Source organism: Cupressus sempervirens, chromosome 9 (assembly GCF_028749045.1).
Source record: "Cupressus sempervirens isolate cs-2001-9-10 chromosome 9, ASM2874904v1, whole genome shotgun sequence".
Classification (NCBI taxonomy): domain Eukaryota; kingdom Viridiplantae; phylum Streptophyta; class Pinopsida; order Cupressales; family Cupressaceae; genus Cupressus; species Cupressus sempervirens.
The window spans coordinates 736,745,992-736,763,232 of record NC_143126.1 but is presented as its reverse complement, the minus strand read 5'-3'; the positions used below and the strand labels follow the sequence as shown (position 1 = coordinate 736,763,232).

The 17,241-nt window shown below is 39.1% G+C and overlaps 1 protein-coding gene across 1 annotated transcript in view; it reads left to right on the top strand.

Moving 5' to 3' along the window:
* Nucleotides 1–5,884, top strand: part of LOC149540831 (Beta-ketoacyl synthase) — a 104,602-nt gene extending 98,718 nt beyond the window's left edge. Inside the window, exons 11-14 of the mRNA XM_089801907.1 lie at nucleotides 5,001–5,061; nucleotides 5,166–5,248; nucleotides 5,350–5,421; nucleotides 5,516–5,884. Of these exons, the coding sequence (XP_089658033.1) occupies nucleotides 5,001–5,061; nucleotides 5,166–5,248; nucleotides 5,350–5,421; nucleotides 5,516–5,680 (381 nt within the window). The 3' untranslated portion in view covers nucleotides 5,681–5,884. The remainder of the gene's footprint in view (nucleotides 1–5,000; nucleotides 5,062–5,165; nucleotides 5,249–5,349; nucleotides 5,422–5,515) is intronic.
* The last annotated feature ends 11,357 nt before the right edge of the window (nucleotides 5,885–17,241 follow it).

Sequence of the window (17,241 nt, the reverse complement as noted above, 5' to 3'; positions counted from 1 at the left end):
CTTAATGATCAATGTGTCTTCTTGAAATGAAAGAGATACAAATAGACCAACAATAGTCATAAGGTAATGGGGACTCTGTCGGGCGGGAAGAGGAGCGGGGGAGGTTGAATGAAATCCGATCTGGTGGTAGAGGAAGAAGGCGACGATGAAGATGGGGACTATGTTGGCACTACATTTGGGATTGGGAATTGGTCGTCTTTGGGCTTTATGTGTTTGGGGTTGACACTGCTGGGTGTGGTTTGGAGCAACAGGTGGCTAGGGTTTTGGGCATTGCTGGATCCAGTGTTGACAACGTCTCTTTAGATGTCGCGGTCTCTATTGAATGGAGGGACTTACGGTTGCTCTCCTTTGGTTTGCCTAGTCGGGCCTAGGGCAAGTGGTGGATACTTCTGTGGAGTTGGAGGTATGCAGTGTTGGGGCTTACTGTGTTTACTAAGTCATTCAGACAGTGGGGGGATCTCCCCATTTTGGCCCCTTTGGCTTTCGGGTTTGTTATAACTAGTTTGAGCCTTTTTTGTTGTTGGTCTTGCCGAATGTGGGAGCTTGGTGACGCTTTTTGGAATGGCAGTTCTGAGTTCTTCCCTTATGCTGCTTCTTTGAACTCTGGGTCTTTTTTGGTTGGGTTCTATTTGGGTCTCCCTTCCCTCATTGGTGGGGCTTGGACTAGGTCTGCTGATAGGGGGGATCCCTGGTTAGGGGTGGCTCTTCTCTCTCAACTCAATTGGGATATCGTTCCTGAGGCTGAGATGTCCCTCAGCTTTTATGGTGTTATCGTTTTTGGGAGATTTCGGTTGTTTCTGTGCCAGGTAGATGTTGGAAGTTTTCAAGGGCCCTCCTTGGCTTCTTGGTGTTTTTGGTTATAAGTGAAAGTTTCTTTTGTGGGGGTTTCACCCTTATTGGAGTTCGGTGCCTCTTTTCTTTGATCATATGGTGGATTCCGAGCACTATTACATTTCATCTCCAAAAGATCTCTTTGGTGATGTGTCCGTCCTAGGTGGGTGAAGTTGATGGTGGGAAGAACTTGCCGTCTCCTTATGCCTTTGTTTGGAGTTTGGGATGGCCTCAATAGATGGATTGTTCGGGGTTTTTATTCCTTCCCATCTACCCTATTGAGGTGAGCTTTCTTTGTATTGAGTGGAATGGAGTTTTGATGACAGGGTTGATATGGAGAGGACTGCTCTCCCACATGGTTTCAGCAGGATCAAGAATATGTATCTTCAAGTGGCTGATCATGACATGTCCAAAGATTCTTTTCATGCTTTAGGATTAAGGGGTAGCCTTCCTTTTCCCTCATGGTTTTGTTGTTCTTACTTGTACTTTTTAGCCCCCTTGGGCTTCTTTTTGCAGCTGAGGTTTAATTTTTTCCATCTTTCTGCTGCTGTCCTTCTGTTGGCCCTTGGCTGGCCTCTTTCTGCGATTCTTTTGTTGAATATCTTTATGCAGCGTCTCATCTATGTTGGGCTTCAGATTCCCTCCAAAATCTGGTTGTAATGGGTTTCAGGGTCCCATTAAAACCTGTTTTACTTTATCAAAGACAATATTCATAAGGTTTATAAGGAAACTTTAATTGGATTTGGATCTGATTAAATATCTAGTGAGAAACACTCAATTACTAAGGAGCAGAATATTATATGCAGAAGAAAAAACACTTACAAGAATTTGCAAATAGAGTTGTCGTTACAAATAACATATAGAAATATGAATAATTGCTAACTGTAATAGTAACTAAATGCTATAAATATAACATTTTCTTAAAGGAGAAAAGTTGCTTGTTCTTTTATGGGTTATTCTTCAGCTTCCTTAGTTATGTCTGAGTCCCACAAAATGTAGTCGTTAAAACTAACGGCAAGGCATTTTATGGCCCCCATTGAGGGAACTCCTTGAACCAAATGGGTTGCTACCCTACTAAGGATGTGAATAGAGGTATTTGTTTACTGTACAGGGTAAGATGAATACTTATTGCATGTAGTACAGTAAGATATAGCACATAATAGATGCTTTATTCATATACGCAATATGCACTTCAATGCTTACAATATGATTATGACGATTCTCTTGATGTCTCAAAGTCCCTTCCGGATGGTGTACATATACTTTCTCAAAGGGGCAACTCAACTGTCACGCACCCTTTCGGATACAATTCTACTCGTTGGCTACAATATAGAATTTACTAACAACATCATCCCCCCCAAAAAAGTAAAGTCGTCTCCGGACGACAATTACAATATTACCGAGACAGATTAACAAAATGAAATACATTAATTGTGACTAACTATAACAAGATAGATCTTTTTCCTTCACATCACATTCACATTCCTCCTGTGCCTGCACCAAACTGGTCTCCAAAAACATGTTGCATCTGTAGCCTCTGCTAACACAATATTGTCTCCCTAGCCAATTTGACCTTGATAGCCACCCGTGCCGCCTTCTTTGCTTCCAACTTTTGGGTACACCGAGCCAAGTGTCGGTCTACTGCCTCCAATTGGATGGTGAACTCCTCCCAAACTCTCTATGCATCCACCAAGACAGCCTCACGTGCAACACCTCTGAGTGCCTCAAAGCGTAGCACCCCTCTCGAAAGGCTTGCTCTAGTGCTCTCTCCAACTCTGACAGACAAACATTCCATGCTTGCAGTAGCTCTAGGTCTCATCAACTGGTCACACTTCCCACCACTGATAACTGAACTGACTGGGGCTCTAAGGGGCATTGCCCCCAACGGGGTTGAGGGGCAGCACCCCTGCGGGGTCCTGGGGCAAAGCCCTAGGCGCGCTCCCTGTTGTTGTAGTATAGTGGTGAGTATTCCTGCCTGTCACGCGGGTGGCTTGGGTTTGATCCTCGACAACGGCGCCAAATGTTTATCGTACAGGGTAAGAGGAATGCTTATCGCATGTAGTACAATAAGATATAACACATAATAGATACTTTATTCATATACACAATATGCACTTCAATGCTTACAATATGATTATGATGATTCTCCTGATGTCTCAAAGTCCCTTTCGGACGGTATACATATGCTTTCCCGAAGGGGTGACTCAACCGTCACACGCCCTTTCGGATACAATTCTGCCCGTCCGCTACAATATAGAATTTACTGACAACAGTATTTACTATTATTCATAAGTGGCTGTACTATATAATGAGATTTAGGCTTTGTCATTAACAGTGAACTCCTTCAACCAAATGGTTTCCTACCCTACTAAGGATGCGAATAGAGGTATTGTTCATAAGTGGCTGTACTATACAATAAGATTTAGGCTTTGTTGTTAAGAGTCGAGACCACAAGTAAGTCTGGACTATGATGGAACCACAAATGTATATTGGATGACATTTGGTTCACTGACACTCATCAGATGGGCCATGTAATCAAGCTTCCCATAACCTCTTCTTCTGCCAGAATCGATTATACACTATTTGTAGAGCATGAACTAGTGCCTGGCTGGGGATAATGTCAATCTTGGTAGTATTGCATACTTAAGAATTCAGCCTAGTCTATAGAAGATGGTTAGGGTTTACCACAAAATGTGAGATTGTGTTTGGCACTACCAGAAGCAGTAGATTTAGAGCAGTGACTTTGATCAAGATCACTGCTTTCAGTTTTAATTTTATAATTGGTTGTAATTGTTTTTATTATCATGCATATTATCTTGTATGCATCAACATAAATACTGACTCTGCCTCATACATATAAATAATGTATTCCTTTCTCATCAGGTACCGAAGCCTTTTGAACTTAGTAGAGCCCACAAAACTATTCACCAGTGACAGAGCCAAAATGGAACTAGAGATTATCCATCGCTGTCAGCAGTGGGCTGCTGCAAAAGGATTCTCAATGCAGTGCATCACGCTTCATCAAATGAGAAATGGAACTCCAGTGCACTCGCACGAGTTGAGACACAGGGCTTGGATGGTCTTTGAATCCTTCTCAAATTGATGGAAGAAACATTGGTGGTTCTATTCCTAGACTGGCAAAGTAACTGGCACTCATTTTCTCCTTAATCCTCGAAGATGGGTTGTTTGATTGCTCTTGTTAATTGTAAAATTTGAACAGTAGAGAAAAGCTGTGCTCAAGTAATCCTAGTTCTAGTTTTCCTTTTCTTACAGTTTTCTTGGTTGTATGTGTCATCCCTTTAACTCAATCTAAACTGCACAGAGATTTGGCGAATATCTTCTTATCTCGGGGGCTTCTTACAATTATTTTGCAAGTAATATATTTCATCTTCTATTTGAGAAATTATCATCATCAAATATGTAATTAATTATTGAATTATTAATTATTTTACAATTATGTCATAATGTATGTTTTTTTCCAATTCAAAATCATCTAAACTAGTTTTAAAGATCACATGTTGATTGGTGTATTGTAACACACATCTCCCCTCAACTAGGTGTGTGGAAATGAATGGAGTGTATAAAACCTCTCAGCTTAGAATATTTTTCTCATGGGTTTCTATTTTATAATTTTTGGCCAAATTTGTCTGCAATTTGGTCCCACCCTTGCGTGTATGATGACAAGCATGCTTAACATGACTTGCACGTGGATTGACATCATGACAATTGCCTGCTCTCTATTCGTCATATATCACACCCTCCTACGAGTTTCAGAGGATTTCATTATTTTGATTGATTAAAATTTTGGAGATATGGCTGTGAATTTTGTAATTTAGTATCCATATTCCTTTCTCTTTAGATTTTTTTCTTTTTCTTTTTGTGGAGCTACGAAATCGATTATTTGCAGGCCCAAAATGTTGCCTCCTACAGAAGAGTGTCCAGTATCTAGGTGCTTCTTTTATTTCTGTTATGGGTGCTCAAATTTAATCTGTATTCTAGCTTTTGAATTTCATTGCAACTGTTTCAAATGTAAGTATATACACTTAGTCCATCTTTTGAGGTCATATTAATATTTATTGTATGACCATTCCTAGCTCATGGATTATCTTGTAAATATTTTCATTAATTTTTAAACTCTGTTTACAGAATTTATTCATCTTTCAATGTAGGCAGGTTTGTTTCCAGATCAAGTGGACTACATAAATGCTCATGCTACATCAACACCTCTAGGTAAAGGATAACCTGTCAGTTGATTAAAAAAATCACATACATTCATTTAAATTGAGCAAATAAGTTCTCTGTATGGAATCTACAATTGCTTACACTTACTGCAGGTGATTGTGTGGAAGCAAAAGCAATAAAAACTTTATTCACTGAACATGCAACATCTGGTAACTTGGCTCTGTCATCAACAAAGGTAGCCAATTGTTTAACTTGTGTGCTTGCTGAATGATTAAACTCTACAAATACATTTCTGCAGCTTGAGCTTTTAATTCGGCTAATTTGGTTGAACAACAGGGTGCAACAGGTCATCTATTGGGTGCAGCAGGGGCTGTTGAGGCAATTTTCTCTGTTTTAGCTTTACATCATGTACGTAGAAACTTCTGGTCTGTCATCTATTATCTGAATTTGAGACCTGGCTTAGAGAAATGGGCTTAACATTGTATATTGATCATGAGTGCAGGATATAGCTCCCCTAACATTGAATTTGGAGGAACCAGACCCAATTTTTCATGATGGTTTCACTCCCTTGAAGGCTTCAAGAAAGATGTCTATTAAGTCTGTTTTAACAAATTCTTTCGGGTTTGGTGGAACAAATGCATCGTTAATGTTTACTAGCCCACTCTAGTGATAATATCAGCTTCTGGAAGTTGAGATAATTCAGCCTAGGTTTTTGGATTTGTCAGTACTAAATTTCTTTATTTTCAAATTTTGAGGGCTTTGAGAAACATATTCCTTTTCTCTTTACATGGAAAATTTAAGATTCATCCAAGAGAACTTATGTATTTTTGCATATTATTTTTATATTGTACTCACAAATAGTTCTTTTTAACTTGTCATGGAGTAAAGATTGATTGCAAGGCTGAGATGCTACATGTAGACTGTCTTGTCTTAAATATTGAATTTTGTTAGCTGGGTTGTTTCTAATGCTGTTACCAGGTACTGCTCTTCGAGGCCCAATACGTATAAGAATACAGTTTCAGTGGGAGGTTTGTTACAATATGTCTCTGAGTACTTTTAGGGTATTGTCTGTGCACTTGGTTTCGCTATTGGTCCTTCACACCTGGTTCTCTGTGGACCTTTTTGTGAAGGTCCAACAGTGAACCCAAGCTATAAGGCAGTTTCCTTGGCATATTCAAAGTGAGCCCAGGTGTACCTGAGGTTGGGGCCACCAAAACTAAACTTTTTTCAACAAAAAAAGAGAACTTTTCTAATTTGGTTCCATTTGCTGAGAAGTGAGAGTATTTGGTTGCAAACGCAAAACACTACCTAGTAGATAATTTCCCCCCTCCAAGCTGCCATTGCTGGTTTTTGAAGGTTGTCTCCGTTTTTTCAAAGGTGAGGGTTGTGGGGGAGTAAAACCTACACCAAAAGGTTAGGAATACTTGCACAAGGAAGATTAAGCCACCAAAGTCAAGTTAATATTTCATTTTTTCAAGTTTTTAATATCAAGATTTTGCATTGTTTTGGAAGTTCTAGTTTTCTTAATTATTTTGAAGGTATGATTTTTTTTGAGCTTTTAATACTTTATAAAGGGGAAAATAATGGTTGTGTTTTTTTTAACCCATTACAATGTTGTTATGTTCTAAATGTTTTTCATTTTAGCTTCATACAAAATGACTAAAAGTTCTAGTTTGGTTGCCCAAAATGAAGAAAGTCCTATAGATTTTGATGTAACACCATCTCTTTGGTGACATACAGTGACGGTTGAACAACTCAGTGGTGCTGTAAACAATGTGGAAAACAATATAGGAGGTCATATTTTCAAGTGAAAGCACACTCATGTGCCATCCCTTGTTAAGAAATAGAAGTTGTTGGGCCAAATGAAAAAGTGTTGCCAAATGAATAAAAATATTGGCCTATATTAAAGAACAAGAGGATACTAATATGGAAAGTAATAGATTAAAGATTCATCGATATCCAAAAGAAGCTTATGAAGCGTGAGAGGTCGTAGATCAAAGAATTGTTCATTGTGTTTATGGTAATGGGCTACCCTTAAATATTCCTAGAGCACCATATTGCCTCGATATGGGGAAGACCCTTTGTAATACAACTCTTTCCTATGTTAGTCGTAGCTATGAAAAAGTAAAAACCATCTTATTGGCAAAAGAGAGTTTCAAAGAGACATCATTGAGAGTAATCAAAGATACATGTCGTGAAATAGTTGTGTTCATCCTTTAAATCGATGAAAAGATTGAAGTAGACCATGGAACAATGTTGTAATAGTGTCCTCTAAATAGGTGATATAAGTTACATTGCCAATATCCTCACGGAATGCATTGCAAAGGTGGGACTTAGAAATATTGTCCAAGTTGTAAAGGATAATTGTAAAAATTATTTATTTGAAGGAAGTGTATCATGCGGGGCAATTAAACGATACAAGTTTTATAGTCATTGTCCTCATAGAATGCGTTAAATGGTGAGGCTTGGAAATGTTGTCCAAGTCGTAAAGGACAACTGTAAAAATTGATGGAAGGAAAGATTGCAAAAATAGACCATTGGTGAATGTTGTAGTGTCCCTAAAAATACAATGTTTTTGAAGACAGTGGATTGTGAGGGACAAGTTACAAGTTTTATTACCACATTTTTAATGGAAGGCATTGAAATGGTAGAGCCTATAAATGTTGTGCAAGCCATAAAGGACAAAGCTAAAAGTTTGAAGTGAAGTATAAAGTACTGGAATGTGGGGATATAGGGTTCGCTAGTGTATTTATGTAAACCAAGACTCTTTAACCTATTTCCCTACTCACATTGGAAGGAAAATGATCCACTTGATTCAAGATCCTTTGGGCACAAGGTGAATTTGACAGTTATTCGTGATGAGTTGAGAAAGACTATGCAATTGCTGAAGATGCAAGATCTAGGACAGTTTCCTTTAGAAAATTAAAAAAAAGTACAAATGACTAACTTGTGATCCAAATTGAAAGCAAAATCAAGGAGACTTAGTTGAGCAGGATGGCTTGCTTCTGAAACTTAATTGAGTAGGGTAACCCTCTCCTAGCTATTTCAAATCTAACAAACATTTTGTAATGCTCTTGATGTTGTTTGCAATTAAATGTGTGGTCTTGCACATAGAAGTGAGAAAATGGTAGGCTTTAACGTGTTTACTTTGATCAAATCCCTATTATGGAATCAACCTTGAAATGTAAATGTAAATGAAAGCACATTGTTAGATAACAAAGGTTACATCTGAAAAATGAATGTTTATACCTTCATAGGTCTTCTTTGTGTTGAAATGCTCATGAAGATGTTGATGATGACTTTGTAGAGTTGGATTTAGGCAATGTGAATCATTGATGCCATCATGAATTTATTAATATGAAAATTACTCGTCATCAACATCTTGGATGCTCAATCACTTACTCTTGATGACTTTACTACTTGCACTTGAAAGTGAATTTATAATTGAATCGATGGATCAAGTGAGAGGTCAAAATGAGGGAGAGTAAATTACTTTTATAGCTCTCCCTAGCATTATAAATCTGAAAAATGAATGTTTACACCTTCATGGGCCTTCTTTGTGTTGAAATGCTCATGATGACTTTGTAGAGTTGGCTTTAGGAAATGTGAATCATGGATGCCATCATGAATTTATTGATCTAAAAGCTACTTATCTTCAACATCTTGGATGCTCGACCACTTACTCTTGAGGACTTGACTGCTTGCACTTGAAAGTGAATTTATAATTGAATTGATGGATTAGATGAGAGATCAAAATGAGGGAGAGTAAATTGCTTTTATAGCTCTCCCTAGCATTTTAGAGTGTGATTTTTGCAGCAAGTAGATAGGTTTAAATTTTCCATTCCCACAAGCTTACTATTGCATTATTTGAATTGGATGCCAAATTAGCAAAAGTAGCTTGCTTGAGGCAATCTAGTCCCCCTAATGTAGGCCCCAATTGGGGCTTGGGGTCCAAAATAGTAAGAAGCCAAAATTTGAATTCGAACCGAGTTGGATCAAGCATATCAAGCAAGGGAGGCTAGAAATGCTAAAATGAGGCCTAGGTGAGCATGAAATTGCATAGGGATGCAATTTATGATGTGTGTATGAGTGTGTATTCATACTCTTGATAAGTTAGATCATAGTATAGGAAAATTTTCACTATGGTATTCAAGAGACAAGGAAGCACCAAGCTGCCAAGTGACTTAGGACAATAACAATCCCATAATGAGACAAAAGGAGCAACACATAAAAACGAAGATAACACATTTAACCTTTGAATTATGAAGCGATTCCCTTCAGGTGTAGAAAGTACTTTAAAATAGGTCATGTACCAGTCAAGTGTGATCAAGGGAAGTCTAAATGATACACATCTTGGTGGAAAGATGCCTCTTCTCAACGTCATATGGTTGAGAAGAATTCGTCCCAATGGAGCTTTTCTCAGGTGGTTGCTCAAGCTTCACCCCTAGTTGGTGAGAGTTTCTCCCAGGATGGGGGTGATGTTGTTGATGTTCTCTCATTTGCAGAGGGTTCAATAGTTGTTTCTGAGACGTCTCCTTTTGTTTTGTTTGTTCGACAGGTGTTACTGCTATTGCTAGCATTGTTGGTGTTTTTGATAAAGCTTTGACTAGTATTTTTGCTAATCTTTTTGGCAATGTTGGTGGTGTTGTCCCTTTGTTGGATGTTGGTTCTTAAATTGTTGTTGCTATTGATGTAGTACGTAATCAAGTAATGGTGTAATTAGCATTAGTTAAACTTTGTTGGGTTGGGTAGTTAGGAAGCGAGGGGATGCGTCTGTTGGTTTTCTCAACCGACCATTATAGAAGAAATTTGGATTATGGATGATGTGCTAATGTTTTTTGGTATCAACGAAGTATAATATTTCCTTGCCATTTGGTATTTTGGTAATGAATGTTGTTTTGGTAATATTGAGTCCATGTTATATTACTTTGTATATCGTGCATTGATAACCATTCTAAATTTTGGTGTCGTTGCCTAAGTCTAAACTTGGGGGCCGTTGACTAGGCAGGACAGAGTAATTGGAAGACCCTTCCTACCACGTATACAAGTAACAAACAGTGTCATAGAAGAGGAGGAAATAACAAGAGAAGATCAGTTGACACACGATCTAGTGGTGGCCTGGGAAGTAACGAGAGAAGATAAGTTGACATGTGATCTGGTGGCGGGTTGGGAAATTTTTGTTGACCAGTACATGCAAAGGTAAGCTCGAGAGAGAGGTTCTAGAGAGCAAAGCATAGGACAAACTTTCGGTACCACCAGCCGTGTACGATCTACTTGGACAAATCCTCGACTGCTGGTAAGAAACTTGGTACGTGTGGAGGAAGAAAGAGCCGAAACAGAAAGAGAACGAAGAAGATAACAAGTGCTCCAATAGTTTGCCGAAAGGACATGGGAATCAAATGAGTGTGATAACCCAAGGAAGATAACTATAAACTAAACCAATTCATGCCTTTACTTCTAAAAAAATACTTGAGGCGAGTGCTAGAGGAAGAAACCGAGGAGGAAGCCGCCTTGTGAACTCTGTGTTTCCACCAATAGGAGGAAATGCATCACAACTTAAGGGGACTAGTGAACCAACCTGAGAGTACAAATCAAATCAAAGAAAAGTTGATTGAAAAACTATAGAAGGTATAGCCAACTTGGCTATCTCGGAAGCACCACGAAGGAAGGAAGGGTGGCAGAATCTTGAAACCCCCACACAAAGGGAATGTCAGTAAGAACAAAGCTCAAGCCTCACAGAAGGAGAATCCCAAGCAGAAGGAGATATTATTGGACTAAGGAACTAGGAATGTAGTTTGTCAGGAGGGAGCATCCAGGACGAACAAGAACTCCCTAGGTTTATTGGGGAAGGATCAGAGGAACTTGCACATCATTGCAAAACATGTATAACGATATGGCAGGCCAATGGAGAAAATAATACGGATGAATGGTTAAAAGCATTTCCAACCAATAACTATTGATTGGTATATAGACTTGGAGACTACAAAGAGGACCACATGGAAGGACCTTCGTATTGCCTTCAAGGAAGAATTTAGACTTCTACGTGACGATGATGAGATCATTACAAAAATTTATAATACAAGACAGGGGAAAAATGAATTTGTTAGAGCATACAATAGGATACCCAAGGAATTTATAGGAAAGTTGGATAAAAAATTGACAAATGGATTGAAAAAGAGGTGGTTCATCGAAGGGCTAACCTTGCCCTTAAGAAAAAAAATTAAAATTGTATCACCATCATCCTTTTCCGATGCGTGCACTACGCAATGATATAGAAAGTGAAAACAAAACCTCCAAAGCAAAGAGACATGGAGGTGGGAGTGAAAGTTCAAAAGAAAGTGAAGATGAATCTAACAAGACCATCCAAGCTCTCAGGAAAGACATGATGAGGCTGATGAAGGAAGTAACAGGAAGTAAGGAGGAGAAAAAAAGGGAAGGGAATTGTGGTGCACAGTTACGAAAAGGAAGGATGCACAAAAGTAAGGAGGAGAAAAAAAGGGAAGGGAATTGTGGTGCACAGATTACGGAAAGGAAGGATGCACAAAAGGGACATGCTCACAGAAAGCCTTCTGTAACATTTGTTAGGTGTTGGGTCAGACAATTAAGGATTGCCCTTACAATCTAAAAGCACGAAATGCACAAGTAGTTTTTACTCAGGGAGAGAAATCCACATTTCCTCCCAACCCTCCATGAAACACAAATACAAAAGCCTCACCTGGAGGGTATATGAACAATAGGCAGGGAAGCAATAACAACAATATTAACACACCTCAGAGAGCTATCTAGTAAAATTCCAAAGGAAGACCCATGATTCAAAGTAGACAATGCAATGAATGTGGCCAGTTTGCACGAGATTGCCAACATGGTGGAGGATATAATGGAGGAATGTTGTGCAAATGGTGCGGACTAGGTAATTATGAGGATGTTAATTGCCCTAGACAAAAAGGGGTGAACATGCTCAATATTGTAGAACTAGAGAGCGAACTATTAGCCATTACAAGAATGCAAGCAAGGAAACTTGTATATCTAGATGTAGCTATAGAAAGAGAAAGATTCCAAGAAGCCAAAAAAGACATTAGAGATAATATGACAAGGAGAAGCAAGAATGGATAAAATCTCATACACCAAGCCAGTACCAAACATCATGAAACAAGCACTCGAGACCACCATCCTCGTGAAAATTGTGGATCTACTAGAAACACTACCTCAGTTGCTTGTGGCAATAACACTGGGAGCAAGTATCAAAGGCGTACCCTCCAAGGAGGAGAAGAAAGAGGAGGTACAAGTAGGAAAAGAATCAAACACCTTATTCATCATAGGAATGGGAGGACACTGACAATGGTGGAAATTGAAATAATGAGGTGTTAACTATCAAATACTATCGTCAATGGTGGCTTTGGTGTGAACTCCTACTCGAGGAGACTAGGAAGGTAATAAGGAGACCTAAACTTTCGCCACCCACGTTCCAACTAGTGGGTACTGACCAACATGGAATTAAGCCAATAAGAACTTTGATGGGGCAAAAGGTAGTAATTGGTATACAACATTTCCTTCTGGACTTTGTGGTGATTACCCTGGAGAAAAAAAAGGGGTATGATGCATTGTTAGGGAGAGGATGGCTAGTCACAACGAAGGCCACCCATAATTGGAAGAGAAAGACCTTGTCCATAGAGGTAGACGATAGAAAGTACACAATAGATCTAAGGAACTAGTCTGTAAGTCAGGACTTGCCATCCGATTTAGAGGAAGAGGGAGAAGACAAAGGAGGAGTGGAACTAGATGAAGGAGTGCTCTGGCTTGGCGAGTGCTTAGAAGATGAAACAAGCTCCCTCAATGACCTGTTTCACTAGTAGATGAGAGACTATGAAGTATTCCACCTAGGATGCAATATGTTGCAAATCAAAGAAGCCGAATCAAAAGAGAGGTACATGGAGGGCTATAAGCAATACATAGAGGGTACAACATCCCTCAACAATAAACCAACACGTATATTTGAGAAGAAAGTAGAATACAAGGAGGCCAAGTTACAGACAATAAACCTAGGGGAGAAGGACCAACCTAAGGAGATGCTCATAGGAGATGATTGGGACCGAGTGTTAAAGGTGGCAACTTTCAAGATTTTTCTTGAATACAAGGACATATTTGCATGGACATACAAGGATTTGAAAGGAGTGCCACTAGAATTGTGCGTACATCAAATACCACTGATATAAGGAGCGAGACTAGTGCACAAAAGGTTGTATTGCATGAACAAAAACTGTGGCCAAGGTGCAGGAATCACAAAAATGCTTGAGGCAAGGATAATATTCAAAGTACAAACTAGTGAGTGGGTATCCCCTATAGTCATATTACTAAAGAAGGACGGTAATCAAATTTGGATATGTGTCAACTGCAGATGCTTGAATGTGGTAACAATAAAGATCCTTTTCCAATCCCTTTCACAAATAACGTCATAAAAGAGGTGACCGACCACGAATTATACTCCTTCATGGACAAATTCTTAGGATATAACCAAATCAGCATTGCTAAGGAGGATAAGATGAAAACCACATTTGTAGTTGAAGCTGAGATGTATGCCTATAATAGGATGTCGTTTGGGCTATGCATTGCACCAGCCACCTTCCAAAGAATCATATTGCACATGTTCAACAAGATGTTTGTTGGAAACTTCAAGGCCTTACATGATGTTTGGTCAATCTATAGTGGGAAGGAGTAACACCTCAAGGTCATTGGTGAAGGCATGGATCGATGTAGAAGGGCAAGGTTGGCTTTGAATACCAAGAAATGCAGATTCATGGCTCCACAAAGCAGACTTCTTGGCCATATAGTATGCAAGGAACGATAGAAAACAGATCCCAACAAGATCAAGGTCATTCTAGATATGGAAGCTCCATCGGATGTAACTAGTGCTAAGTCCTTGGGGCATGTGGGGTACTACAAGAGGTTTATAAAAGGATTTGCAGAAGTATCTCTACCTTTAGAGAAACTAACTAGAAAAGGAGAACGGTTTTGCTAGGAGGGGGTATAGGAGGAGGCCTCCTATGAGCTAAAGAAAAGACTATTAGGTGCCCCTATTCTCATATACCTTGACTGGAACAAAGAATTCCACATCCACGTGGATGCATCTAATTATGCAATAGACGCCACCTTGACACAAATTGGGAAAGAAGGATTCGACCACCAAGTGTACTTCGCAAGCAGGTTGCTATCAAAGGCAGAGTGAAATTATAGCACCACTAGAAGGGAAGCTTTAGGTATGGTCTACACAATGCAAAAATTAGACATTACTTATTAGCTACTCCTTTTACATTTTTTGTTGATCATCGAGCACTTATGTATCTGGTAGACAAGCTTGTGATCTAAGGAGAGTGAGTATGTGGCTAATTCTTTTGCAAGAGTTTACTTCTAAAATTTTAGTTTGACTAGGGAATAGTCATGTAATTGTAGACCAACTATCAAGAATCAAGTCGGGGGAAGCCTTTGGAAGTAGGGTTAACGAGGACTTTCTTGATGCTCACCTATGTCAAATTGTTGTACTACCTTAGTGGTACGAAGGGATTGGGCAATACTTGTTAACTGCTACCTTTTTCGAAGGAAATGGCAACAACAAAGAGGAGGAAAATTGCACTAAAAAATAGGTCATTCCAGTTGATAGAAGGATTGTTGTATAAAATGGGGTTGAATGAAGTGCTAAGGAGATGTGTTATGGAGGAGGAAATTCCAGGAGTCCTAACGAAATTCCATGAAGGGCTCACAAGAGGCCATATGGGACCAAATGCTACAACTCAAAACATATTATTAGCAGGACTATGGTGGCCCACACTCTAAAAAGGCAAGCAAACCCCTAAAAAGGGATTTCATGTTGTTTCCATCATGACCACAAGAATTATTCAAATGTTGGGGACTGGACTTTGTAGGGCCTTTTCCTGTTAGTAGTAACCATAGATGCAAATACATAGTAGTGGCAATAGATTGTCTTACAAAATGGGTGGAGGTACGAGCACTCCCAAACAACACAACTTTCAGTACAACCAGATTTCTTTACAAGCAAATAGTAACTAGATTCAGTATACGATTACAGTTGACAAGTGACAAAGGAGTACACTTTGTCAATCACACAATCAGAATGATGACAAGTGAGTCCAAAATTTTTCATTCTTTTTTCCAGTCTGTACTATCCAAGGGGAAATGGTCAAGCAAAATCTACAAATAAAATATTGGTGACAATTTTGTACAAGACTTGTGGAGTTAGAAAAGGAGATTGGGAGGAAAGACTTCTGGTAGTCATATGGGTGTACATGACTACCTACAAGGCCACCACTGGATAAATCCCCTTTCAAATAATGTACAAACAAGAATCAATAATGCCGATGGAATATATAGTACGTAGTCTAAGAATAAAAGTTCAAAAAAGGTTGGAAGATGAAGAGAGTTTAAGGGCAAGGCTCAACGCTCTAATAACTTGGATGAGAGAAGAACACTAGCCTAATGGGTGACGTAAGTGGCACAAAGGAGGCGAAAACTTTGGCATGATAAGCATATGAAGAAAATGAATTTTAGACTCAGCTAGTTGGTACTCAAGTTAAGAATGAAATAAAGCCTAGCAAGTTTAAAATATGTTGGTTGGGGCCATACAAAGTGGTAGAAGTAAAGGAAAATGGTGCACTAACTTGTCAACTTTAGATAATAATCTCTTAAAGGACCTCATTAATGGGTCTAAACTAAAAATCTATAGCAAAAGGGAGTTGTCCCTGCCTGTCTACTTCTTAGAAATAAAAAGGGTAGGAGATGGAATAATAAGACAAAAAGGAAGTGAGGAGGTAATAAAGATAAAGGAAGGCCCCAAAAAAGCAATAGACAGAATAATGAAAGGAGAAATAAAAAGCTGCCATAAAAGGGGACTACTAAAGCCACACCCTAATATCCACAAGCAAATTGTACGTGACATAACTTCAGGAGTGCACGCATGAGTACGAGGAAGTTGGGGTAGTCATTGTGCGAAGGAAATTAGGTTGGGTGTGGGCGTGCACGTACGAGGAGAGAAGGTACTTGTTGATACTATATGAGCAGCAAAGGAGGAGGTATGACAAGGTGAAGGTACAACTCATATGCGAGGAAGGGAGTACTAGAATTTTTTGAATGAAATGCAATCGTACAAGGCCCATCTGTACGAGGTGTAGTTGTACAAGGTCCATCCGTACACGATAGAGAAAGGAGTGGAGGTGTGCACATTAGTTCAAGTGTTCGTGAGTTAGATGAAGTACAAACTACTTCCATAGTCGTTGTGCATGATGAGGACCTAACCACAACCATACAAACCATTCCCCATGGATGGGACAAAAGCTAGAATAGGAGGGTGGATAGTGTGCAATTAGTAGAAAGAGGATGAGCACATGATGACCTGTGGAAGTACGAACGAGAAGCAAACACAACTGGAGCTAGTGGAGGAACCACCTATTGCCACGTGGAGGGAGGAAACGGTTGGTGGGAAGAAGACAAGATTAAAATCAGTTGGGTACTTATACATTGTCCAAAAATGGTAAAGACAAGTGTGGGAGACCCTAGAAAAGGAAAGATCAGACTCCACAAAGAAAAAATCAGTTCAACAAGCATGAAAGGGAGTGCAAAAGATGACAGGAAACTAGAGCAAGGGAAAGGTTGCAGAAAAAAGTTATTGCTGCAAATGTTACTTTTGAAAGTGTAATGGAAGTGAATGTCGCACATGGTGGGAGAACATGGAGGATCATCATCCTGTGAAAGAGGTGTCATGCATAGCATAGGTAGACAAAATAATTTTCATGCCAATTTATGATTTGAAGGAGCTTGAAGCTACATCGCAAACTATGATGGTTAGTAATAGTAAGGAAGCTTGCGCATTAGTAATCCAATATTCCTAGCAAACTCTCACAATTTCCTATTCTACTAATGAACTAAAAAAAGTTTTTGGAATTCCTAAAGGAGGACAAGAGCTAACAAAAAACCTCATGACAATGGAGGAAAAGAAGAAACGGCTTAGGTTAATGTGTAGAAAGGACTTCACAAGACAGGATTAGGAGAGCATCCTCAAAAAAAAGAATAATCGGGGTTTAAAGAATTTTTTTATAGCTAATGAAGAATGGCATTGCATTGTTGATTTGGTTAAAAGAAAACTTACAACTAGAAGTCACACATCAAATATTGCTCTATGGATGTTACCTGTGGTTGATGGACTGCATAGGGGACACGTGT